The sequence below is a fragment of the Etheostoma cragini genome, chromosome 22 (genome assembly GCF_013103735.1).
Source record: "Etheostoma cragini isolate CJK2018 chromosome 22, CSU_Ecrag_1.0, whole genome shotgun sequence".
Lineage (NCBI taxonomy): Eukaryota > Metazoa > Chordata > Actinopteri > Perciformes > Percidae > Etheostoma > Etheostoma cragini.
The window spans coordinates 13,370,668-13,395,783 of record NC_048428.1 but is presented as its reverse complement, the minus strand read 5'-3'; the positions used below and the strand labels follow the sequence as shown (position 1 = coordinate 13,395,783).

The window sequence follows — 25,116 nt, the reverse complement described above, 5'->3', positions numbered from 1 at the left end:
ATCCAGTGATATAAAAGAGAGAGAGAGAGAGAGAGAGAGAGAGAGAAATCTGAAAATCCTAAGAAGCTAGAAACAGAGAATTGTTGATTTGATTTGCTAGAAAAAGAACAGGGATCGTTGAATCAATTGTCCAAATTAGTGCATGTAAACGTTTTGTAGATGGACTTATCACTTCATTGTCTCAGCTCTATTCATTTCTGATATTTCTGCCTCCATACTAGGAGGTGAATACAATTAGGTATAAGACTTTAAAGCTGTGGTAGAAAAATTATTTTTTGGCAACATTGGGCAAAAACTTCATAATAACCTTTCAAGACATCATGGAAAGAACCTTTCCTAGCTTTTCAGGCTTTAGAAAATCTAACCTGTGACATGAGACTCGGACCAACCAGGTCATTTCAGAAAGAGAGAGTGTTCCTTCTAGCGGTTCTGCACATGCATAAGCTCCTGCAACAGAGGGGAGAGGGAGAGCCGCAAGAAGATGTCTCACTCTACTACAAATTCTGGTGTTTGTTTTTGCTTTCTACCCAATGCAGCTGTAACAGCATTGAAACATTTTTAAAAATTCAACGAGAAAATCTCTTTCCAGAAATTGGTTACTCTGGATAATCCACCAATTTAACTGCCAACAGTTTTTATGAAAAATATTTCTATAATAGAGAATAGTTCCATTGAAAAGTTCTAAACGGAGACAGTTTTAGAAAAAAGATGCTGCTGTTGTACATAGAAATTAGAAAAAGATAAATATCTCAAAAGTCTTAAAATCAGCATTGCAAGTTTGGTTTCAGAAGTGTGTGTGTGTGCGTGTGTGTGTGTGGGGGTGGGTGGTGTTTTGGCATCTATTCTCTAACGTGTGACTTGGGGTGACTTGTGGTGAAGTACTGTACTTTAAGATATATTGAAGCACAGCACAAGTGTGCTGTGCTTCACTATTTTATCTTATATCTCATATTTTTTTCTTCTTTTTAAACTAAGAAAAACATTTGCATTTTCTTTGAGCACCCCTAGATACAGTTTTCGAAAAGTATTTCAGGCCACACACAGGTCCATTAGCCTTCAACAGTAAATTAGGACAGCCTTTATAAAGGCTAAGAGGCAAAACCCAGGGCACAAAAGCCCATCTACTCACTAAGAAAATAAACTTGAAACAATAAAAGTGAAGGGGACAAGAATAATATTTTTAAAAGTCAGGGGGGCTAGTCCTGCAGTGGAAATGACCTCCCTGAGTGAGAAAATACGTTTTTTACTGTAATTTTCTGTGAACTGACCCCTTAATTTCATGCACACACAGAAAGGAAAGAAAACAAATCACCTGCTTTTATGCACAAACACACAAACAAACATACACACTCCCAAGTATCAATCTCAGCAACAAACAAAAACAAACAGACACACTCCTAAACATACTCTGTTCTCCACACCCATTCATTCAATAACGATTCAGCAAACGACAGCCTGCAGTCAACAATAAACACATAGATTGTTTAGAAACATCAAACGGCCTCGCTGAACTTTCTCCTCCCAGCTCGACTACTGTAATAGTTTGGTGCCATTGAAAAGTCTGGGTGTTGCTCACTGAATTGTTTGTTACCGTAGGGTGTTATTCAAGAAGCAAATCTCTGAACATTCAAACAAAAGTACCCAAAGGACTAACGGACTGAGGGCTTCCTTCTCTTGCTTTGATTCCTAATAGAGGACTCAGGGAGGGAGGCAACGTCTGAGAAGAGCCGCAGGCCAAGTCTGGCACTTAATGGACATGGTGACCTGAGCAATTGATGGCCCCCGAGGGTCCTGTTGGCCAAACAGTAGCGTGCCCTGTGACCCTGGCCTCCAGCCTAGCTCCTTGCCCGGCACAGCCCAGCCCGACTAGCGCCACCCTTCAGGACAGGGAGGAGCGGGCCGGGTAGACATCGCGCCTCCTCTGCCCCATGATACCACTGAGCCACTGGCCTTCATATTATCCTTCTCAGTTCCTCAAACACACACACACACATACACACACTTCAACACACCTCCCCACTACCACCTTGTAGAGACACAGCAACATCCCCTCCCAGCACACCCCCATCAAGCTCTTCCCTTCCTCCCCCAAGCACAGGATGCTTCAAGCGAAGCTGAGCAGAGCAGATAAGGCTGATGCCCTGGGAAACTCTGCCCAAGCCTGAGCCTTTCAGCAGCTGGGCTATTCCTGGCCTCGAGGTAGCACGTAAACGAAAGTAAAAAAAAAGGATTTATATATAGACAACAGGGAGGTAGGCCCAGGTTGAAAAAAAGAAGAGGAGATTAAGGGGGGTGAAACTGTGCCAGAGTCGTCTTGAAGGATATGTTGTTGGGACAAAAAGTGTTTGGATATAATTGGCTCTCTGGCATTGGTCTGTATTTAGCACCCATCGCATCCTGTTTAACCTGGGGATGTAAACAATATGCATAAGGGGGTAAAGGCGTGAGGGGCGGCTCAATGACTGCAGCTAGAAAGAAGGAAAATAAGTGCTGTTCTTTTGACCCCATGCAGCGGTGTCTTACATGTGACATATACATAGATGGAGGTCTGTTTTTGAGTTCGGTGTCGGTATCTGCAGAGGAAAAAGCCAGTGTGCTGGGTCTGGGTGCTGATGACCATCAAACGACTGCAATACTGCTGGCTTGTCCTCCCACAGCGAGACTCCTCCACTTGCACCTGATCTTTGGTCAAACCTGATGGGAACGCCCATGTCAGCTCCCAGCGACCCCTGGTCAAAAGTGACAAAGAGTTTGCTTAGAAAACAATGTCTGCAAAGATTATATTTTTGGCATTACTGCTTTATTTGATAGTGAGAGAGACAGACGGTAAAAGGCATGGGAGAGAGAGGGGAAGACATGCTGCAAAGGGGTCCTGGACTGGACTCAAACCTGTGCCACTGCAGTTAGCCTTAATGGTACTCAAGAGCTACCAGGGTCGCCAAAACTTGGCCATGTTTGCATGTACATACCCATTCTGCTAATGCAGATGCTGTGACGGTTACTCATGTTTTAGTTTCTTTTACGTTTCATTACATCACATGTCAGTTAGCTGACGCCTTTATCCAAAGCAACTTCCAATTAGGTGCTCTCAACCCTGAAGTTACAAACTCAGTCAACAAGTAGTAAGTGCAAGTACATTGGCTTTAAATAAGCAAAAACTACAAAGAGCCATATCAAAGTGCAGCTGTGAAAGTGGAGCTCTCCTAATTTTGTTGTTTTTTTGTTTTGAGTGTGGAAACTCAATACTCTCAAATGCAAGTAAAAAAGATTTTAAAAGGAGCCGGGGACAAAAAACTTCCATGACACAGCACCACTGGGCAGTAACTGCTGAACAAAATAGAATATACATATATATATGACTAATATACTGAGAGTACAAGAAGCACACCTGGAAGGACAATGGGGAGAATTTACATTTTACAAGCGTCAAAACAGAAATGACTATCTGTAGCTACAAATGAATCCATCAATAAGAATGCATGTGAATGTTCTTTGTTACCATGTTATTTAATGTTGCAAATCTCTTAGCAGTAAAGATTTAAATCGGTAAAAACGTCAGAAAATTGCTTCTACCTCTTCTTGATGTCTACCATTACATTCTAATAAGAGTCTTGGTGGTGATTTTGGAAAATACTTTTATATTAATGCTAAGTTGTTAAGACTTAAAGATGGGTATGTTAAAGGGGTGTGTTTGCTTTAATTCACATGTATCAATTATTGTGATTGCTATGCTTCACCGTTGCCCAAATTAAGGTTTTCATGGCCTGGATCTATCTACCTTAAACTCACCTGCAGCTGAGCTGTAGTGTCTGGTTGATGTTAAGGACCAGCTGCCGGGTTTTCACATCCAGAATAGGAACGCTGTATTTCCCCTTTTGATCTTTGTCTGCAGAGGCAGGAAAGAGGATGAAAATCAGAAGACATTTGTAGTGTTAGCAACTCTATCACTAAACCAGTTAGACTATGGGTAGATACTAGTCATTATAATGTGATAAGGATTTATTCATCAACATATGGACATCTCCAGAGAGGTCAGAGGTCAAATTCAGCTCGTAAGACTTCATTATGCAGTATTCTTTAGGGACATCTGGCAGGATGTTTACTTTCTGAAATGAGGGATTGAGCACTGGGACTCCATTGAAGCTAAATGTCTAGTTTATTAATAATCTCTTATGGCAAAATGTTGGATGCTTTTATATTAAATTCTAATCATAGGATTGGGAGTCATGAATGGTCCAGGTCCATTTGTGTTGACTCAGATCTATATGAGACTGCTTTCCAAGGAAATCCTGGAAGACAAAACACTTTACAACCAATAAATATCTTGGACAGCTCCTGTTAGCTCTTCCCATTACAAACCGGACTAAACCAGACTCTTGACTGATTGCAGAACCGGTTTTGGTGGGTCCCGGCTCCACAGCACGTACTCCATCCAGGGCCACAGTATCTGTGACCCCCTGCACATCTCCTTACTCAGGCCACTTGACAACTTGTGTGGAAATGCGTAAGCAGTGTCCCTCTTGTTTATCAAATAAAGGCATTTCTCCACTCCATCGCTGAAGTTTATTAATGAGAGATAAAGACGACTGTCCGCCCTTCCTTCCTTCCAACAGCGGAAACATCATTCAAGGAAGTTTGTCCTTCACTGTGACTGCTTCTTACAGAGTGTGCAACACAGAGCTCGAAACACTCCTTCGGAGATAACTGTCTCACCACTCAGTAGTTAAATCCTTTGTACAGCAGCGAGTTAGTTTATCACTAAAGTCCATAATCACCATTCATTGTCAGCATCATTGTTCCCAGTGGATTCCCCATTGAGCCGATCTAGCAACACTCACACTGCTAGCACTTCCCATACTATTTCCTTCGATTTCACAGTGTGTAAGTAGGCAAGAAACACACACACTTTTGACAGGGTGAGGGATGACAGAGAGGAAGTTAGGGATCTCCTTCAGGCCATTTGGGGGCTTTTTCAACAAGCTGTGTGTCGGGAAAAAAAAGCACCATTTCCATAGAATTCAGTGAAGTTTTCTATTTAAAAACTAGAATGTTCTGTTTTTTTGTTACTAAATGTCACATTTTAAACCACAAAAAACACCCATCATTCCTTTTTGGCACTCATCACCACTGGGAAAATATCTTGAAACACTTGATGACACAGATGTTGATGTTTAAATGACTCATATAAAAGTGATTTTAAACTCTGCACAAACATGCACTTAAAGGTTGTTTTTAGGTCACTGCAACTGAACTCAAAAAAAAATTGGAAATCATTTCTAAAGAATTCATCTAATACCCTCAGTTTTCTCCAGTTTCTCCGGTGAGCCGAAAACTTACACTAATATTAAAATGTCAGTAATTTGACAATATGTAAGTATTCACATGTATGTATGTCACATTTAGGTGTGCATTTTCTATTAAATGTTTTCTAAAGATTTCAAGGTCTTCTATCAGATATTATCATCTTTATTAAAGCTAATAAGGATGGTTGTAATATCTTAACAATGACAACAAGGACATTAGTATGCAAACGCAGATGAGTATTCATCTTAAACGCATTAGAATGTATGATGATGTATGTTAAGACTCTCCCCTGACATTCTCAACAGTCATTTATCGTATTTATATATTTATTGCAGTAACTGCCCCAAAAATATTTGTTGATTGACAGATTAGAACATTGACAAAAGGCATATCAAAAATGTATATAATTAACGTTAGTTTCCTAAAGTTTTGCCTGATTAAAGTACACTATTGGGCCTTGCTGTGCCCTCAGCATGAGATAATTAGTGATCATTTTATTACTTTAATTAAAAAAATATATAACAGCTAGATAACAACATTTAAAATAATTGTTTAAAAATAACTGAATAGTTAATAAGTCACAGATCGTGTTAACTGACATTAATATATCAGGCTATGCGTATGAAGTTGTTAAAATCATTATTTTGATTTGTTGGGGAAAATAGTCGTTTTTTCCCTTTTGGGGACCAAAGACCAATAGGGCACATAAAAGCAACCTGCCGACTGTTTTCAGCAATACGCACAGATTAACCCCAGTTCCTGCCCAATGGATATTTTCCTTCAGTCGGTCATGACCCCTCGATCTTTTAAATCAGAACTTTCATTAGAGAAACTCATCAGTCTCAGGAAACAACGCCCTGCGTGTGTCCATTCAACCGGGGCCAAGCGCAAAAGAAGCCGGGCCACAGAGGTCCGCATTATCCAAACAAGTGTCCCGCTGGATAGCGCTTATCTCCCTCACTGCACTCGGTGCTAATAGAGATTTATAAGCTAAACAGCCTTAGACACACGACTGGGCCGTCGACTTAATCGATCAAACAAATGAGCAGCCGCACCACAGCGCGCCACAATAAAGAGGAGCATTTGTTCCTCTTTTGTTTTGTTTTTTTCCAAAGAAAAGACTGAATGTTCTGCCTTGGTCATGGAAATAGCATTATTCTTTAGAGAGCCTCAAGATGCCCTTTGACCCTAGAGGACCCTCTATGGCAGATTCTATCAATAAAAAAAGGTTACAACTAGTTTTCATTTCCCAGCCGTTTGGAGTGGACTAACAAATAAAAACTCAATAAGAACTTTAAATAAAGAAGGAATCAACATCAGCTCCAATGGTTACAGCAGGTGCTCTGTGCAGTGTTGAATCAACACATGTAAACTTGTTACTCACCTTTTGCAAGAACACCATACAATCCACATAACAGGCAGATGGGGATAAAATTCATCATCTCTGGTGACTCCGATGCAGCGAGCGGGTTTCAAATCTAAAATATGAAACCAGTTTTATTCCTGCTGTTGGTTTCCCCCCTCCAGAGTAGGCTAGACTTAAAAGAGCGCAGCGCAATGGCTGTGGCGCTCAGTGCAGATCGTCAGTGAATAGAGATGGTTGGTTTCCCGAGGGTAGCTGCGGGAGATCACGCAACAGGACACCACGCTTGAACTCCAGTGCAACTTTTCCCCATCGTTTTGGATAGTGGCGCGGCTTTATACAGTTCCCACAGTGCAGCCACCGGATAGCGGACTTTCGTGACGTCCATTGACACACCCAAGGCGCGTAACAGCAGTCCCCTTTTAGTTCTCCCCAGTGGTCAAGCAAAAGAACAGTTAGGTGTTAATAAAAGAAAAGGTCTGAAATAAGCCTTTCTTTCAACAAACTTTTAAACATTTTAATTTTAACATTAAATTAACACTTCCTATCTAATAATCTGCAACATATCTTATTTCCAGACGGGCTTGATTGGGCACCACTGAATACCGGGAAGATGCTCGACTGTGCAGCTCTGTGTTTAAATTTGGAAAACTCTCGGTTGGTGCACGGGATTATCAGCACGTAGGCACGGGGGTTAACGCGTGGTGTCTTCATCAACAAATTGACAGACATGTTTTTCACATTTCAAACTGCGATCATTTGAATCTCCAAAACGATAATAAACAAGTGTTCTGCTTGGAAGAGCACACCACACATTACACAACTAGAAAAATAATGATCTCACCACTTAGACAGGTAACCTTAAGGAGACTTTTTGCTGGCACCATAACGTCAGATGATGTTTTATATAAAAGTACTGACTCCAAACTGATGTAGCCTACTTTTTAAAGTCAAAAACCATTGAAAAATGTTGAAAAGGGCAAATGTAGATGATTGGACATTATAGTAAGAATAAAACAAGAAAATATAAATGTCATCACAAAAATGCAGCAAAAAACACAACCGTTTTTTTGAGACCTGCTGCAGTGGAAATTGTCTCTTTAATGTAAAAGCATATACTCTGATATCATAAACAATGATGCAGACTGTATGTTTTATATCCTTTGGGTGTAAGGTGCATCATTCCTTTAGGATATAAAATGAACAATGGTGCAGTTGGCCACTGGGTGGTGATATGAGGTGCAGCAGGAGACGCACAAAGATTGGTAAGGTTAACTCCTGATTTGTTCCCTATGCCAGCATCACATGCATCATGGTTGTAAGGGGAGCTGTTATCATGCTTTTCATGGAGCATGAAGTGCAAAGGTGGCACCATAAAGATAAATTAAATCACAGTAAAAGTGAAATGCAAAATATATTATCACCTCCTACTGAGGGATTATTCACTTTCTACAGTTACAGAATATATATAACATAAGGATAAACTCATGATATACAAATGCACATACATACACATACAGTACAATAAAAACTCTTAAACACATGCAGTCGGTCATGAACATACATATACAGTACATGGACAAATGTAGATAAGGCCAAACATATATCGTTACATGCGTGTGGGGAGAGAACTCTTTCCACATTCAATATAAGGACTGCTGTGATTTTGGTCTGCAACACCTGACATGGTCACTATCTCTGTAGTGAACAATGTAGTTGTGACAGGAATAAGAGGGTAGGAAAACAGGAAGTGATTGGCTACATTTACATGCACAGGACAAACTTGCTATTTGTTGTACTTTGGCCTCATCTGTCCATTTGATTAAGGACACTTAAACTTTCTCTGTCAAAATTGTAGAGCCATAAACACTGAACCCTAGTTCAGTCTACATTTGTGCACACAGTGTAAAACTAAAAGCTATTACAGTGTTTTCATTTTAAAGTATCATGTGAAATTTGCACAGGTTCAAAAGTTGATTTAGTAACCAGGTTAGTTACTGCATTTTGTGCATGTCAACATAGCCACTGTCAATGTTTGGAGATTGTAAGGGAAGCTGGCTGTTGTGGAGCAGGGATGATGCCCCTGCTGGTCGTTACCATGGACTCACTTCCAAAAACTGACTGAATGTGTTGTCATGCAATCATGACAACCTTCTGAAGATGGACTCCAAGTCTGAAACCATGGTCCTGTGTGTCAAGTCTGTCTTATATTTTCTTTGTGTGAGTGTGGTGTTCAGTCACACCTGTCCTTTAGTCTGCTGATGGATCCAGTCAGTGAACCTGACCACCTGTGTGTAGACACCGGGACGGTTCTGCCTGGCACAGCCCTCACCCCAGCTCACAATCCCCGCCAGGAACCACCGCCTGCCTCGCTCCAGACACACCAACGGACCTCCTGAGTCACCCTAAGACCACAGACATGCACAGTGATACACATTCAGACAAAAAGATGTGAAATTAAAGGACATCAAAACATTTTCGTAACCGAAATTTCAAGTCACGTAGAGAGAAATACAATGAGAGAATATATGAGCTACTTGAGCATAAGCAGTATTCTGCCACCAGCTGATAGCTTCAGCACTTCTTTTATCTACTTCATAAATGCACTTATAGCTGCATTATCTGTAGGCTTCTTTTTTAATAAAGGGTATTTCTTTTATTGAGATTTGTTAAGATGCTAACTGGTAATTGTTGCTTACTGCTGAGATCTGTTAGCACAAAAGATGATATCTTCTTATTTTTCTGTTTATCAGAGATAAGGAGTGCCATGCCATCATTGCAGTTGAACCAGCTGTCACTCGCATGGTTAAATCAGCTGATTACATAATGACATTTCTGCAAAATGCAATCAAGTGACTCAGATCAAGTTAATGGGACTTTTACTTTGAGATATCTCTATTTATCTACTGTATCTACAGATACAGACAAAATGCTTGATTTTGTATCTGCATGTAGTGTTAGGCTTTTGTTATGTCTGACATAATAAACACAAATTGTAAGGATGGCAAGCTTCTGTAAGTTTCCCTGTTACTGTGGTAAATAATATGTTTGATGTAAATGTTGTTTATGGTATCTATTTTATTTGTTGTGTAATTACTATTGATACATTTGTTGTCCCATAATGTTTTTCACAGTTTCACATTGGCGAACTTTAGTCTTCAACCGGTAATAGAAGTAGTAATGCAGAAGACATAGAGCATAAAGATCAAGAGAAATATAAACGCGTTAATTGTTTGTTAATTTGTAGACACATTCTGTTGTGGTCAAGAGAAAAACTCTGGGAAACTAAACTGAAAATGAATTCACTGAGGCAAGTTTTTTCCCAAAAAAAATTCATACTTGTGCCTAGACACACCAACAGTGATGCACACACTCACCTGGCAGGCGTCCACCCCTCCCTGCAGGTTCCCAGCGCACAGCATCCTGGGAGTGACAGCCTCATCATACAGCTTGTTACAAGTGTTCCGGTTGATAATCTTCACTGAGGCCTCTTGTAAGCGAGAGGCCAGTTCACCTATAATTTAAACAAACATAAAATGGAAACATCATGTGGTATTATGAAATATTGGACCAGGTTGTAATGCTTGTATATTTTGTCCACAATCTATATTTGTTTCAAAACAAACTTTAGCTCTTACCGTCCTCCATGAGCACCCCCCAGCCTGTGACGTAGCAGCTGGTCCCCGTTGTGAAGGTGTGTGAGGGCGCGGGGACGCACACGGGCTGCACCAACTCATTGAAGAAGATAGGAGCACCGAGCTCGAGAAGTGCGATGTCGTAGTCGGAGGTAAACTGGTCGTACTGCGGGTGGAGGAGGATCCGGCGTATTGGTCTGGTGGCTGCGCCGTTGTTCCCCGTAGTCATCACACGCATTCCCATGTAGGCCCGCCATGCACGGGCATCTGAGTATCTGCAGACACAACATGCATGAAGACATCACACATGAATTATGGTTAACATAATGAGCCTTCCAGGTGTCTTTTTTACTTAATGGCGTCTGAGTCCTGGAAGCAGTGAGCTGCAGAGATGAGCCAGCGGCTGGCGACCAGTGTGGCTCCACATACGTGGCCGTAGCGATCCATCTGGAGGCTAACCTGCCATGGCCATGACCCGGCCACAGCATCAGAGCCACCCACTATCTTAGTACGCTTCCTTGGTCTAGTGCCACAGCCTTGGACACACAGGGAGACAGAGGAGGAGATAGAAAATGTAGAGCTTTTTCAATTTTTTGTCACAAATACAGGAGTCTAAGGTTGAGTTTTGTGAGTGGGAATTTACCACAGCGCAGTTCATCAGAGCCGTCTACGCAGTCTTTGACTCCGTCACACTCAGGATTAACCTTACTTAGACACTTTCCGTTGGCACATTTGTATGAGGATGAAGAGCAGCCTTTAAGGTCTAAAGAGAATGAATGACATATTTAGGCAGTGTGAAACAAATGGCAATTAAAATGAAGAGAAATATACTTATAAATACAACATATTGCAATAAAATACACTTAAATTAATCAGTGAGTGTAACCAGTGATGTCTGACATCATGAAAACTCACATGCTCTGGTACAGTTGAGTTCATCGCTGCGGTCTTTGCAGTCAATAACACCATCACACACTGAAGACTTTGGCAAACAGACATTGTTGGGACACACGTGGTAACATTTACCTGCTGGAAACAAACACATACATTTGAATCACCAAACTACCAACAAGCACATGCATGTGTTGCAACGGTGACAGTCTACTCACCACAGGCGCCCTCTTCACTGCTGTCTGCACAGCTGCTCTGGCTCACACACTGGCTGCTTTGAGGCTTACACTGGCCATTCCTACACAGCACTTCACCTGGCCTGCAGGATGCTACATGTTTTACACATATGTGCAAAACATGCACATAGAAACACACAAACGCATACAAATCTGAGTGTAGCACAAAGGTTGTGTCTTTCAGATTAAATGTTAAGAATAAGAGACTGTGTGGTTCAAGTGTACAGCCCTTTTGTATCGATAATAGTGTCTTCAGGCAACAGACTTACAGCATTTAGCCTCGTCTCGTCCATCTAAGCAGTCTTTTACTCCGTCACACACCTTCCGCAGAGGGATACAGCGTCCATCTCCACAGCGAAACTGCCGAGGACAGGCTGGAGATAGACACGGATTAAACTCAAATGTTCTCTCTGGAATTACACTTGTGGATGTGGATATGTTACCCTAAGTATACTAGTTTGAAATGTTAGCATAGGAAACAAAAAAAACCTGTTCCTTCAGAAATGACACACTGTATCAGTAGGCTCTGAGCAAATGACAGTGAGAGAGGGCTATTTATTTGAAAGCGTCTGCTTTTACTTACTACCCTCTGGAGAGAAGGCTTGGTAGAGCAAGTAGAAGCCCTTGTGAGTGAGAGATTCATCCGAATGGAAGTGGAGGGAGAGAGGAGAAGAGTAGACTCGCTTTTTGCTGCTGTCTGACACTGGATTACACAGTCTTGATGCAGAAGAGTAAAAAAAGTAAGGAATTTTACTTTTTATTCATATCCAGCCACAAAAACATGGATTGTCTTGAACAATTACGAGAGAATGAGATCATGCCACTTAGAGCAAGTGTGACACGCTAACCCTAACCCTTACCGATGGGCCACAAAGTTCAGTTTCACAACTCACTTGACCCCTCCGATGTCCAGCCAGTCTTTCTCACAGCCGTCTGAGGAGGAATCCTGAATGTCCATCGTCACGATCGTCATGGAGATCAGGTATCCTGGCAACGGCGCCTGATAAAGTAACCAAAGACGACTAAGAAAAAAGTGCTCACATGCTGGAATGTGGATGAGCCAAATGACATTCTATGTTCTCTTTCATATTCAGCTGTTGACACTCACAGGTACGTATGAGAGATCATTATTTTTATTATTCTTATTATTATTATTACTATTGTGTATATATGCATACACTCACCCGTAGTGTCCAGGTGCAATCTATGTTAGGAGGATAATAGGAAGGGTAGTAGGGAGAGGAAATAGAGCCGTTCCAGGAGGAAATCGACCCTCCACAACCTGCAGGGGGAGATGGTGACACAGAGAAATGCACAGAATACACAACGGAGGTTAAGTCTCTCCCCTTCTAATGAGTGGAAATAAATCATTTAAGCAGAAGAGTTGAAGAATTTAGACAGTGTGGCGCATGCTTTTGTCTGTTTGTGAAAGCACTCAAACCTGCTTTTGGGATGGCCTGGAAGTAAGCTTTGAAGATTGCCCCATCCCTCTGTCTGCTGAAGGAGAAGGTGACCAACATCACATTTCCAGAGGATGTCAGCTTCATAACAGGGGAGGAACCCGAAATAGGCAGCCCACACCACCTGCAACAGTTAAATGGATCCAGGATATGTATATATACAGTACAATATATAAATGAGACATATCAGAAGTAGTTAGTCAGTGTAAACACATACTGGAAATTTGACTCCAGCTTTTTGTTGCTCTCAAAGTTCATACACAGAAATACACATAACGGCTAAAAAAAGAAGGACAACAAAGCTGAACAAGGTGAACAAAACATTTGACTATGATGTACAGATATTAGTTTGCACATAAAAAAGTGTATAATATACACATACACATTCATATGCATCCACATATGTACATAAATTCACACATATCTTACAGAGATGAGCTCAGTGCAGCACCAGTCTTTACCGTGCGATTATCTTGTTCTGTAATGGAAGTAAGAAGTCGTAAGCCGAGAGCTTGTGTGCAGTGCAGCTTCCTGGCGTGGCACCATGCAGGGTGAGGATAACCAGTCGGACCACATGACCTGATGGCACGCGTAGACGCCACTGGTAGTACGGCTTCTTGGGACTCACAAGGCTCAGGGTGCGGTTGTTGCCATATTTGGCATAGAGGTCAAAGGAAATCGCTAGATAGAGAAAGGGATGGATGTATTTACAAGAATATATTTACAAGATGAACGATGTCTAGCACGTTGTTTCTTGTCTTATCAGCAGACCTGGTGTTCAGGCATAACAAGTTGCATTAATGGCAACCATAAAAGTTGCCCATTACACTTTTTCTCAGATTTTTTATTTTAGAAACCCGATCTTATCGTTTTGTAACATAACGTCAGCTATGTGCTCTCCTCACCTTGGAAGCCAAGCTGCCACTTCCCACTCTGGATGCTGTTTGGATTCTTACTCTTGTCTGATTTTTCGTCTGATTCAAAATCGTCAGGGTCCAAACCTACATACACAATACACACACAACACATGTCAACATACTCTTGAAATTAGTATCACTCAACAGCAATGCACAGATAAAAATCCATGATTAATGCGTATAAAATGATGTCCAACTGATAAAACACGGGTAGAATGTTCATAAAGCAGTTACAAAGTGTTAGTGTTGCTGTTTGATCTGAGGGTGTGTTAAGCATTTATGGAGTTTTTAAATGTAACCTATATATTAGTAGTTATTGTATGTTGTAATATGCACTTATATACACACATTGATGAAACTACAGAGCCCAAAAGGTTTAGACAAAAACCTACACATATGTGTGTGAGTAATATACGTGTACTGTACAGTGAGAGTCTCTACCCAGCAGGTGGAGCATGTCGTCATCTTGCTCCATGTAATAGCGCTGCTCATTGCGGCTGTCCCGCAGCACCTTGTTGCTGCCAGGAAGCCTGCGCTGCAGCCTCTCTGGGCCAGACCTCCGGATCGCCACTGCAACGTCGTCCGGGGCGGAGAATTTACTCCAGTAGAAGACATTAAGCCCTTCCGCTCCTTCACTGTCACACAAAGGAATTTACAATGTTGCTATTCTGCAGGGGACATACAGCTGAGTAGGTTGTCGTCATGCATGTCCCTTTTATGTATGAACTGCTGCAAATTTAGTTTCATCATTAAGCGTTTTGTTGGTGCATCATACCTAAAGGCAGTAATTCCTGAGTGCAGGTAGTAAGAGCTCCACGGCGAGGAATCGTAGAGTTCTGAGAACTGAATACAAAAAGGCAAAAAAGGAGGGTTGACCTCATACTGTAAACAGGTAGTGTAACATGTAGCAGTGCAAGTGAGGTCAACACACCTGTTTGAACATGCAGCCAGAGTTCAACCAAAGCATTAAGCATTTTGTGTGTGTGTGTGTGTGTGTGTGTGTGTGTGTGTGTCAGGCTCTGCATGTGTGTATATTGACTTTGAGCAGCACAGAGCTCCATTGTGTCTCTACCTGGTGGCTGTGTGGAGGTAGGACCCAGGGTGGTATGGACTCCTGGCCTTGAGTTCACCTGTTCTTTAATGAACAGAACTTTAACTCACCCTGACTAAAGGAGCATTACACTATGCCCGTGTCAATTTTCAGGGATTTACACCTACTAATTCGCCATTTCTCTACTGCTAAGCAAGAACGTTCAGCCATGCATATGACCTTTTGCTCCAATTTCCAAATCCCCCTTCTTATATCTCTGTCCAGCCCCCAATCCCTCTGTCATCCCAGCCTGTCCTACTGCCCTGTCTCTTCCTCTCAACCCCAGCGTCAAACTGAGCTTCACCTCCTCGCTGAAGTGAACGGCGCACAGAGTGGCTGATTGTGTGAAAGTTACACAGACAATGTTTTTATTGAAGGCCTGCTCTTCCTCTCACTCTTGCTGCCTGGGCCTAGCTGGGCTCACAAATGCCAGGCTTGTCCTCAGCCTTGAAAGGGCCCTGTCCCTAGGGGTCTAGGGAACTCGCACACACACTGTGCCCAGCTCCCGTTTCAGCTTTACATTTAACACCACCAGAGAGAGACAGAGAGAGTGACAGAGGAGAGAAAAGTGGTGTGCAAAAAAAGAAAGTAAAAAAACGAATAAGAATGCAAAGACAGACAACAAAAGAGGATGATGGGAAGGAGAAACAGGGCAGCAGAAAAGACTAGTAGCTACAATATCAAGTAAGGAAGCAAGATCAGCCCTGAGTGAGAAGGTCAAGCAGGGCTCTAAAGTGTCAGTCACTGACAGACTAAGTCCATCGTTCCACTTACATAATGGTTCAAAGCCTGAGCCTGCAGGCGGAACTGAGGGGAGGTGGAGTCAGTCAGCTCTGAGGAAAAGCTCAGGTTTGGGAACTCCAGACTGCCACCAAGGAAGAACACTGAGGAGGGTGGAGCTGGAGAGAAAGGTGTAGAGATTTGAGACAGGTGCAATTGTGTGACTGTAGCTGTAAGTCAAAATAGACACATTTTAAGAACATGAGACATGTCTGAAACACAAAAACAGGTCTGTACTCACATGTAAAGAAGTGGAGAGTCAGTGCAATAGCAGCTGCAAAGGGAAAGAAAGGCAAGACACCTAACATCCATCTCCTCCAGGAGCCACAGGCTGGAGCTTGCCCCCCCTCTACCTTCTGGTCTGCCTGATCCTTAGGCTTTGTGGGGGGGCTCAGTGACTGGGTGGGCTCCTTCAACTGCCCCTCTCCCTTCCAGAGACAAGGACATGAGTTAAATATCATACCAGTGTTTGATGTCTGTCCTCAAGTTGCTTCTAATTGTTGGCATTTTATTTGTAAGTGACCACAGCAGTAAAGTAATTGCAGCCTGTCTGCCAAAATCTCTCAGACATTGATTTAATGGTGGAGCAGACACTGATTTAGGGAGAGTAACGGTGAACATCTTTGAGCTGAAAGGATCTCCTAAAACATTTAAGGGGTTGGCAGGATTCCCCGGGGGAGCAGACAAAGCCTGGCTAGACAAGTCTGCTTTCCCACGGCCTGGCTCTGAGGTGTCAGCACTCAATCAAGTGGCTCACCCAGATATGGACATTCATGACAAAGATACCCACATACCCATAGAGACGGATTTTTGCAATTAAGATGAACCATGGCTGACTCAGTTTGATAGGTTCAGACTATTATGCATCCTTCAGGTATGGCAATAAAAACCCAAAAGGTAAATAAAGAAACTCATTTTGCCATACTCACATATAGAATATATTGAGAACATAGTTCCCAAGTCCCGCTTGGCACAATCGTCTTTTTACGCGCAATAAAAAGAGCACAGTGGAGGCTTACCTGTGCGGTGCAGCTTGAATGTCCATGCCCAGAGACGCAGTACACTTCGCAAGTTTTGCTTTTGGGGTGAGACCTCATAGCACTGTTCCGTTTAGCTCCGGAGAGGCGATATGCAACAATACCTCATAGAAAGGATGGAGAGAGAGGAAACCCCCGTTGTCGCTTTCTTTGGAAAAAAGCGCAGAAATCTGACCTGAGCGGCTCGGATGCGGCGGGCATTCACCGCCTCCCGTTTACATGAACGGGGGCGGCAGGTACACACGCAGCCCCAGAATGCAGTGCGGGGACAATGAGAGCACTATGAAAGGATACAATCCGCACAACCATCCGTGCGACAGATATTGTGGGCAAACTTTCTCGCTGTGTATGCGGGAGTAAAGCTAGGGGGGACAAAGGGGTGCTTAAAGGAAACGTGTGCGAGGTATTACAATTGGAGTTTGGCTGCTGCGCTGGATGATGGATAGGGGGGCAAAGCAGGACTGAACCTGCAATTGTAAATTCTGGCACAAAGGCTGTAACAGGACAAAACATGTTTTTAGGCTTTAATCCCAGATCTGGATGGAGGAATAGAAACTGGAATAGGAACTGAAGAGAATAAAAATCTTTCAAGGCACTTTTCCTGCTTGCCATCATGTGTCAATAACCCTTTGAAATAATCAATCATTATTTATTGACATGTTCAGGTGAAAAGGTGTGTGTTACAGGTTTGTCAGAATTGTGACCTCATTGTGGAATGTGTTCTCTTTCTGTGAATTATGTATGAATGCATTTCTAGCAAGTAGCAATCTTTGAAACTATAAAGTCACAATCTTAGTGTTTCTATACATGTTAAAATAAAGAAACAAAGTTGAAATTAGAGTTGGGCGATATGTAGAAAGTCAAATATCACAATATTTTTGACCAAATATACATCAACGTTGGGTCAATTGTTGGGTTGACTATTTGTGCTTTCACAAAATATTTACACAATGAGAGTTTAGATAAAAAATGATCAATAATGTGTATATAATGACTGAGTGGGTAAAGGCAAATAATAGAACAGCTAAAAATGTCTGGTAAGTTCAAAAAAATGACATCACTTTACTGTCAAGCAGCCTTTAAAACCAGGAAAAGACAACACTTAAATCACATCACGATATCCAAAATTAAAGACGACATCTAGCTTCACATATCAATATCAATATAATATTAATATATTGCTCAGCCCTAGCTGAAACACTTGATGGTTTTTGTCTTTTTGTCTTTGCTCTCAGTGTTCATGTCGGTGTTGTGCAATGGTTTATGTTAAATAGTCACACTATATGTGATAGAGCATTCTAATGGCAATGCTGGGGACTGCCAGTGGCAGAGTTTTAAATGTGTTAATAACTTGGCTGGGACATATGCAAATGTTGATGAATGCATAGGAGAAATATGTTACAACTGTTAATTAGACACCCTCAACAAAATAGATTAAAAAAAAAAATTATCTGATGATGCTTTTATTATATGGTGTTAGTGATCTTAACATCTGCTGTCACTGGATCACTAAGAGCTTCATTGTGTCAGCTGATGTGGCTGTAGATCCAGGAGGTGAACTTGTTGACCCTGGTGTAGACCCCAGGCAGGTTTGGTCTGCCACAGCCCGCCCCCCAGCTGACAATCCCAATCAGGAACCAGCGACCCCCGCCCGCTGCCTGACAGGACAGAGGACCCCCTGAGTCGCCCTGAGACACAAAAAGAGCAGTTGATGCAGAAAACAAACATTCAATGCTTGATATCTGCTATTAAAAATTTAATACAGATGATTATGGGTGATTCTGTCAGATGGGGGCTCACCCTGCAGGCGTCCTGCTCTCCGGAGGGGACCCCGGCACACAGCATGCGTGGGGAGACAGGTCCATAGCTCTTCTTACAGTCAGTCTGGCTCAGTAAGGACACCTGTGCTTTTTGCAGCACGGATGGCAGCACTTTGTCTACAGGGGCAAGATGTTGACATAGATCATGCAACTGACATATTACTGTTGTGCTTTTAGAACACTGCATGTAAACCAGCCCTATCAGATCAACCCCCTCAGACAAAAAACATTTAAGTACAAAAGTAACTGAGCTTAGGGCATTGCTCACCCTCCTCTGAGCGGTATCCCCACCCGGTGACCAAGCAGCGGTGGTTATCTGTGACAGTGTGGGAGGGGGGTGGCAGGCACACAGGCTGGACCAGCGGGCTGAGGGAGGGAGGCCAGGGCTTCTTCAGCTGCAGCAGGGCAATGTCATAGTCAAATGTGTACGTGTTATAATACTCGTGCACCACAATCCGCTGGATCTCCGCCACATGTTTGGCACTGCCCTGTGTCAGCATGCCGAGGTGGGCGCTCCAGTACCTTGGGTCAGACAGCCTGGTGGAGATATGTATCAGGGATCACTAAAGGAGGACATTTGGCCGAATATACTGTCTACTATACTGTGTCTATAAAGCTTGAAAACAGATGAGTTGATATGAACAGTAAGTGGCAGTCTGTTCAAAAAAATATGAGGCAAAAAAGTCATTTCAATAAAGCAATCTAGGAATAAAATAACACACTGGTTGAAATGTTCACAACAAAGAGCATAACATGTAATGGGTGTTTGATTGGGAACCACTGTATTATCAGATCCTTCTGCACTGCTCTCTGTGTGTTTTTTTTTTACATACCTTAACCATTACAGTGATCATATAACAATTACAGGAAGTTTTTTATCAGCGGTGAGAGTGACTGACCTTTCCTTGCTGAAGCAGTGTGCTGCTGAGATGAGCCAATCAGAGGAGAGGACAGAAGCCCCACAGTACAGGTTACCAGAGAAGTGGAGGCTGACCTGCCACGGCCACTCCCCCTCCACAGAGTTATCTCCACCCACAATACGCTCAGCTCCTGAAGATGAACCCACCTTCTTCAAAGAGGGACGACCACAGTCTGAGGAGCACACAGTGAGGGATTGTTATGTTTTACTGGTTATACTGGCCATTGGTTTTATTGTTGGAGCACAGAACGCAGAATATGTGGACATGTGCAGGATGTTATATATTGTCGTTACAATTCAAGACATTATTGCCACTAACAAAAGAGTATCCTCCAGTGAGAGAAACAAAACAATACGTGTTATTACTATAATTGTGACTATGTGCAGTTTATAGCTCTAACAGGGGTCTGATGTGTGTCCCTGTATCCGTGTAAGTTTACAGTATGAGTGTGTGTTTTCTATGCTGACACACTGAGTCATAACCCTGACAGACAGGTCTACTGCCACCTTATTAAAAAGTAAAGCTTTGACATGCGCAGACACACACACACACACACACCCACATGTCTATGAACAGCATTATCCAGTATCAGTGAGTGATCAAAGACAAGACTTTTCCCATCACCTTGAGACCCCATCATGATAAAATAACAGCAAAGTGAGAGAGCTAATACAACTGGGTAACCTCAGTGCTGCAGGTCAGCAGGTTTGGAGCATGTTGCCCATGGGATCACAAAATAACAACGTTCTCATGAAGCAACATAAAGGATCTGGCAGAGAACTGGTGGTGTACTGGCAGTATAACCACTGTGTGTAAACTTCCTCATTAAGAGCCAACCCTTCAGGTGGGACATGTGTTGATGTGGCTTAAGCTGATAAATCATTGAACCATTTTTTGATGAAACAACTTAAAGAGTGCTAAAAGCTAGAGGCATTTTAACAGCACAGTTCATCATATATTTAGTAAAAACTGGATGTTCAAAGTTTAAATCCTGCAGGGCAAAACAGTAAAAAATATGAAAGATGTTTGATGCATAGGGGTGAGGATTCTAAAATGTTGAAATTTAATCTTGTGCATTGTCGCACAAAGGATAAACGGTTTTGCACCATTGCACCATACAGAATGTTGGCACTAGAGTCACTTTAAAGATAATGAAGTAGCATGATATCTATACATTACTAGAAAAAGGGGTGGAGGTGGGTTTACAAAACAATCTGTAGTGATAATATTGAAGTTTCTTTTCTTTTTGCTGCAAATTCAAGATGTGCACATGGAGCATAATGCAGAGCGCTCACCACAGTCGGCCTCATCACTGTGGTCCTGACAGTCATGGACACCATCACACTTTGCGTTCTTCTTCATGATGCAGGAGCCACTGTTGCATTGATACCTGATTTCAGAGCATGTTGTTTCTGACAAAAGTAGAGAACATATTATAGAATTATTAGCAGTTAAACAGTGAAAGGGAATACATGTTAAATAAGTAAAAAATGTATACCCTGAGTGCAGTTGATCTCATCTATTCCATTAGTGCAGTCTGTCTCTCCATTGCATACATACAAAGGATGCAGAGGACTGTTGCCCCCACAGTTCTTGGTTGGCCTCGCTGTAAAGATATGCAACATGTTTCCAGTGCAGTTCCATTTGTCCTTAAACAACCAGTACTATGCAACCAGGACGACTTACAGCAGAAGACCTCGTCACTCTCATCCTGGCAGTCGTCTAGGCCGTCACAGCGCCGACTTTTCTCCACACACAGTCCTGTGGAGCACAGGAAGTGGCTCTCTGGACAGGCTGGTGCGCACATGGGGGGGCAAAGAGAGGTTTAAATAGACAAGTTAAGTGCATAAATAAAAGTTGCCTTTGCTGCACTTCACTTCTACTCTAGTGATCGACTAAATGACACCACAAGACGCTTCAATGGTTTTGCTGTTCAAAACTGTGAATGAAACAAAATCATTGACAATAGAAATTAACTTAATTATTTTCATCTTTTCTAAAAAAAGATCCATGTTGTGCATGTTTCACATGAAGTTTTAAAAAATGTCCGTACAATGTGTTTATGTCTATTTTACCAATGTTTTTACTCTGTAAAGTAGATTTTTTAGAACACACTTCAAAAACAAAGTCATCAATTCACATCCACCCTGGAGTACACCTAGGATCTGTCATTTACTGCAGTGTATCCAGGCTGTTACAATGAGTCCTACTCTGGGCCGGCAGTGCTTACGCTGGCTGATATTGTAGCTGCTGTAAGACGCCTGAAAAGGCTGAGCAGAGTTACGTGAGCTGCTGCGAAATTCCACCTCTGGGCTGTGGTCAGCGATCCGAAACACCGTGTGGTGTCCCACGTAGCTGCCACAGAAACTGCAGAGGGAAAGCAACCATCAACAAACCATCACAGGAGGTTGTTGTGGGACTGAGTAAATGCACAATTGAATACAATGTTAAAATACCTTATCTACTAAATATTATATCCAAAGACATTGTGTATGGCTGTAGATAGTCGTAAAGATTGACAAACATATATGAAATAGTGTTATAGGGAGTTAGAATTTTCTATCATATGCACGCAGCTGTAATCCCCCCTTGGGGATCATTAAAGTCTGTCTTCTTCTGCACCCACATACATGATTTCATTGACCTTCCACCAGCCATGTTCACAGCCCTCCATGGCCTTTGGTTTCAATACATAGTTCTCAAACTGCAGAGCAACTCCTAAAGCCCTGTTAGGGGTCTAGAATAAAATACAAAGAGAATACACAATCAATAAAAGATATTTTAAGTAACTGGTTAAGAACAACTCAGCCTTAGTTTGTCATGTATGTGTGTGCTCTACCTCAAACTTCCAGGTGCAGAAGCACTGTGGGGGCAGAAGGCTGGGGTGGAAGGGGCTGTAGATTTGACCAGTGATGTCAGGCTTTATGTGGGTCTCAATTTGAGACATACACACTGAGACAGACAGAGACAGACTTAAGGATTATACTTTCACCCCAGCCAGCCATGTTATTAAGATAAATCTCAGTGAGAATTACATTACATCGCATGTCATTTAGCTGGCGCTTTTTTCCAAAGCGACTTCCAATTAAGTGCTTTCAACCTTGAAGGTTCAAACTCCAGATAACAAGAAGTAAGTGCAAGTACATTAGCGTTAAATAAGCCAAACTACAAAGAGCCAAAGGAAAGTGCAACATGCAAAGTGATAAATGAAAAAGGGAGAGTCCAAAACTTTTTTCTTGTTCTCAAAATTATTTTCCTTCTTTCCTGTGAAAAAAAATTAAAAAAAATATTCTTGTTGGTTAGTTTTTATCAATCAGGCCTTTAAAAAATAACCAAAACATTTGAGAAGGAAAATGATCATTTGTATGCAACTGGTCACTGCTCATGGACAGGTTGAATATGTGTGGAGGGGCAATACATACTTAAATAAAGTTTGAAACCACTGACATATACAGTGACAATGTAATTGTGTCATACCTTCTTCAGCAATGGCCTGAAAGTGTCCTCTGAAGCTCTTGTTGTCATTTGTCATTCTGAAGGACAGCAGCATGACATTGGAGGTAGACACCAGGGAGAATGAGCTGGAGACTGACTCACACAGCCTGCAGCACAGAGATACACATTAGAATATTCAAGGTTTATGTTTAAGACAAAATACAGTAGCATATGGCAAGAAGCGTTATGATTTGCTTGCAGCTTTAATATGTGGGAAAACAGGCGAGAAACAAGCTGTCTGAAAGCTACACTCACTTGTGCAGAATGCGCCCTCTCATGGGCAGCAGAGCGTCGTACACAGTCAGGGCATCATTCACACAGTCGCTGGGCTCAATGACGAACGAGGTGACAGTCAGACGGATCAGAGAGCCAGGAGCAGCGGTGAGCTTTACATGGCAATTCACACCACCCCATGATGAGAAGACGTTTAAAGGTACACTTGCCCCAGGAAGGTTGGCATACAGCTTGTCTACACACTGAGAGCCTTGGAGGAGAGGGAAAAAAAACTCATGGACACACTACATGACATACAGTGTAGCTTTTATATAACTTTAGTATTTTCACCTACCTGCTTCATTTGATGAATAATCTGATCGCTGAACAGCTGCAGGAAGACACAATTATTAATCTTTGCTTTTATGCAAAGTTTTAGGATACACATGTAAACACTCTGACACACCATTGATGAGGATGGAGTCGATGTCCACTGGGAGACCGAGCAGGTAGCCTACTGAGGACCTGTTCATCATGCTGATGTGGACTGAGTCTCTGAAAATGGCTCCAACGCACTCCTCACACACTGCTGGGCTCTTCAGTTGAGGGACCACAAACACCATCCAGAAGTGAACCAGCACACCGCCCTTGTTGTTGTGACTGGGTGAGGAAAACAGAGTTTACATTTACATTTGAACTTTTAAAACAGGGTGTGTTGCTCAGTTGTAAATGAGTGTTGATGCTTAAAACGGGCATCAAAAGCGCAATCTGAATCATAAATATCAGCTGGACCTCACTTAGCTTATTGATGTTGATGATGACTAACAGACCCACTGTACCTGAGGTCTGAAATGACAGTTTGCTTGTAGAGTCTGGCCACTGGGGACACCTTGTACACATTGCTCACCTACGAGACACCAGCAATTAACCGTAAGCCACTTAGATCTCATGTTTAGCACTAATCATTATGTAAATAACTGGGTTACAGCTACACATACCACGTGTTGTATTTTGTTTGCCATGGACACAAACTCACTGGACTGTTCCTGGCGGTACTCAGGGATAAACTCCACGTTGGCAACACGAAACATCCCGGCAAAATACACTCCACTGTTGCTTTCCCTGCGAACTAAAGAAATATTGTCAAAACGTGCATTATATGGTTCAGTTGTAATGTAATGTATTGTAGTATTGTAATCATGCACTGGAAAGAAATTTATATTTTTTTTAATGAGATTTAATTAAAAGAATCCTCTCACTTACATATGAAGACCCACAGCAGCGACCACATGACAACCACCACCACAAACACCACTGCTGTGGTAATGACGGTGAGGTGCCGGATGCTTAACAGATAGGCCCACAGCCTCTTGAGTCCTTTGGGCTTACGTCTCGTCTTCCTGTACTTCTTGTAGAGCCTCTGTAGAGCGTGATCAACTGTGGCCACCTCCACAGACACATCTGCGATCTACAGCCAGAGAGGGAACACATTCATACTCTAATGCAAAGTGCCAATATGTGAGCAGTAAATTCTACTTGGCCTTTCGTATTGTCACTTCAATCTGTGTGGATTCTAATAGGGATGTGGTTAATGATGCTGAAATGATGTGAGAAGCACAAACAAGTGTCTCTTGATACTGTACAGCCTTCAAGTGTATTAGAGATCTCAGGATTCAGTGTTGGGGGGTGGGGGAAAGGGCACAAGAGAAAGATGCTGGCCCTCTTTGAGGACCATAAGTAGGTGAAATTACTGCGGAAAAGATCAAGAGGACATAACCATAAGTCTAACATTCTTTGCATCACTGTATCTTATCCAGGTCAGTTAGTTTAGATTACAGTAAGCTGAAAAATAAGATGTCCCAAATGCACGGAAATGCTGGGTGAGCAAGTGTTTAAATAGTACAGGGTCACTGCATGCACTGAACTGTTGAACAAAACCATCACATTTAGCTGTT

The 25,116-nt window shown here is 42.2% G+C and overlaps 2 protein-coding genes across 3 annotated transcripts in view; both read right to left on the bottom strand.

Annotated features, from left to right (window-relative positions):
* flt1 (fms related receptor tyrosine kinase 1) overlaps positions 1 to 7,096 on the bottom strand; it is a 40,522-nt gene extending 33,426 nt beyond the window's left edge. The window contains exons 1-3 of one of the 2 annotated variants that reach the window (XM_034862711.1): positions 6,689 to 7,096; positions 3,790 to 3,886; positions 2,524 to 2,729 (exon numbers count right to left, since the gene is read on the bottom strand). In XM_034862711.1, the coding sequence (XP_034718602.1) occupies positions 2,524 to 2,729; positions 3,790 to 3,886; positions 6,689 to 6,746 (361 nt within the window). In that variant the 5' untranslated portion in view covers positions 6,747 to 7,096. The remainder of the gene's footprint in view (positions 1 to 2,523; positions 2,730 to 3,789; positions 3,887 to 6,688) is intronic. The other variant, XM_034862712.1, reaches the window with a different exon arrangement.
* Positions 7,097 to 7,749: 653 nt separating this feature from the next.
* LOC117938269 lies at positions 7,750 to 24,558 on the bottom strand. Its single transcript, XM_034862792.1, has 35 exons — positions 24,425 to 24,558; positions 24,160 to 24,290; positions 24,001 to 24,068; positions 23,628 to 23,821; positions 23,517 to 23,552; positions 23,204 to 23,432; positions 22,931 to 23,055; positions 22,293 to 22,405; positions 22,084 to 22,190; positions 21,684 to 21,820; positions 21,140 to 21,247; positions 20,952 to 21,059; positions 20,749 to 20,865; positions 19,433 to 19,625; positions 18,802 to 19,070; positions 18,514 to 18,650; positions 18,243 to 18,401; positions 15,918 to 16,104; positions 15,671 to 15,795; positions 14,582 to 14,649; positions 14,248 to 14,441; positions 13,795 to 13,890; positions 13,351 to 13,570; positions 12,871 to 13,013; positions 12,614 to 12,711; positions 12,323 to 12,429; positions 12,013 to 12,146; positions 11,699 to 11,803; positions 11,412 to 11,522; positions 11,218 to 11,331; positions 10,946 to 11,065; positions 10,655 to 10,838; positions 10,306 to 10,577; positions 10,045 to 10,181; positions 7,750 to 9,072 (listed from the first exon to the last, which is right to left on the bottom strand). Exons 1-35 carry the CDS (start codon positions 24,450 to 24,452, stop codon positions 8,905 to 8,907), a joined length of 4,842 nt encoding a protein of 1,613 aa, XP_034718683.1. The 5' UTR covers positions 24,453 to 24,558; the 3' UTR covers positions 7,750 to 8,904.
* Between the last annotated feature and the right edge of the window lie 558 nt (positions 24,559 to 25,116).

Coding starts and splice junctions, on each gene's coding strand:
- LOC117938269 (XM_034862792.1), bottom strand. CDS start 24,452: ATGTGGTCGCTGCTGTGGGTCTTCATAT. Junction 23,553..23,627: donor CGACTCCATCCTCATCAATG/GTGTGTCAGAGT, acceptor GTCTTCCTGCAG/CTGTTCAGCGATCAGATTAT. Junction 18,402..18,513: donor GAGAGCAGGACGCCTGCAGG/GTGAGCCCCCAT, acceptor TTTGTGTCTCAG/GGCGACTCAGGGGGTCCTCT.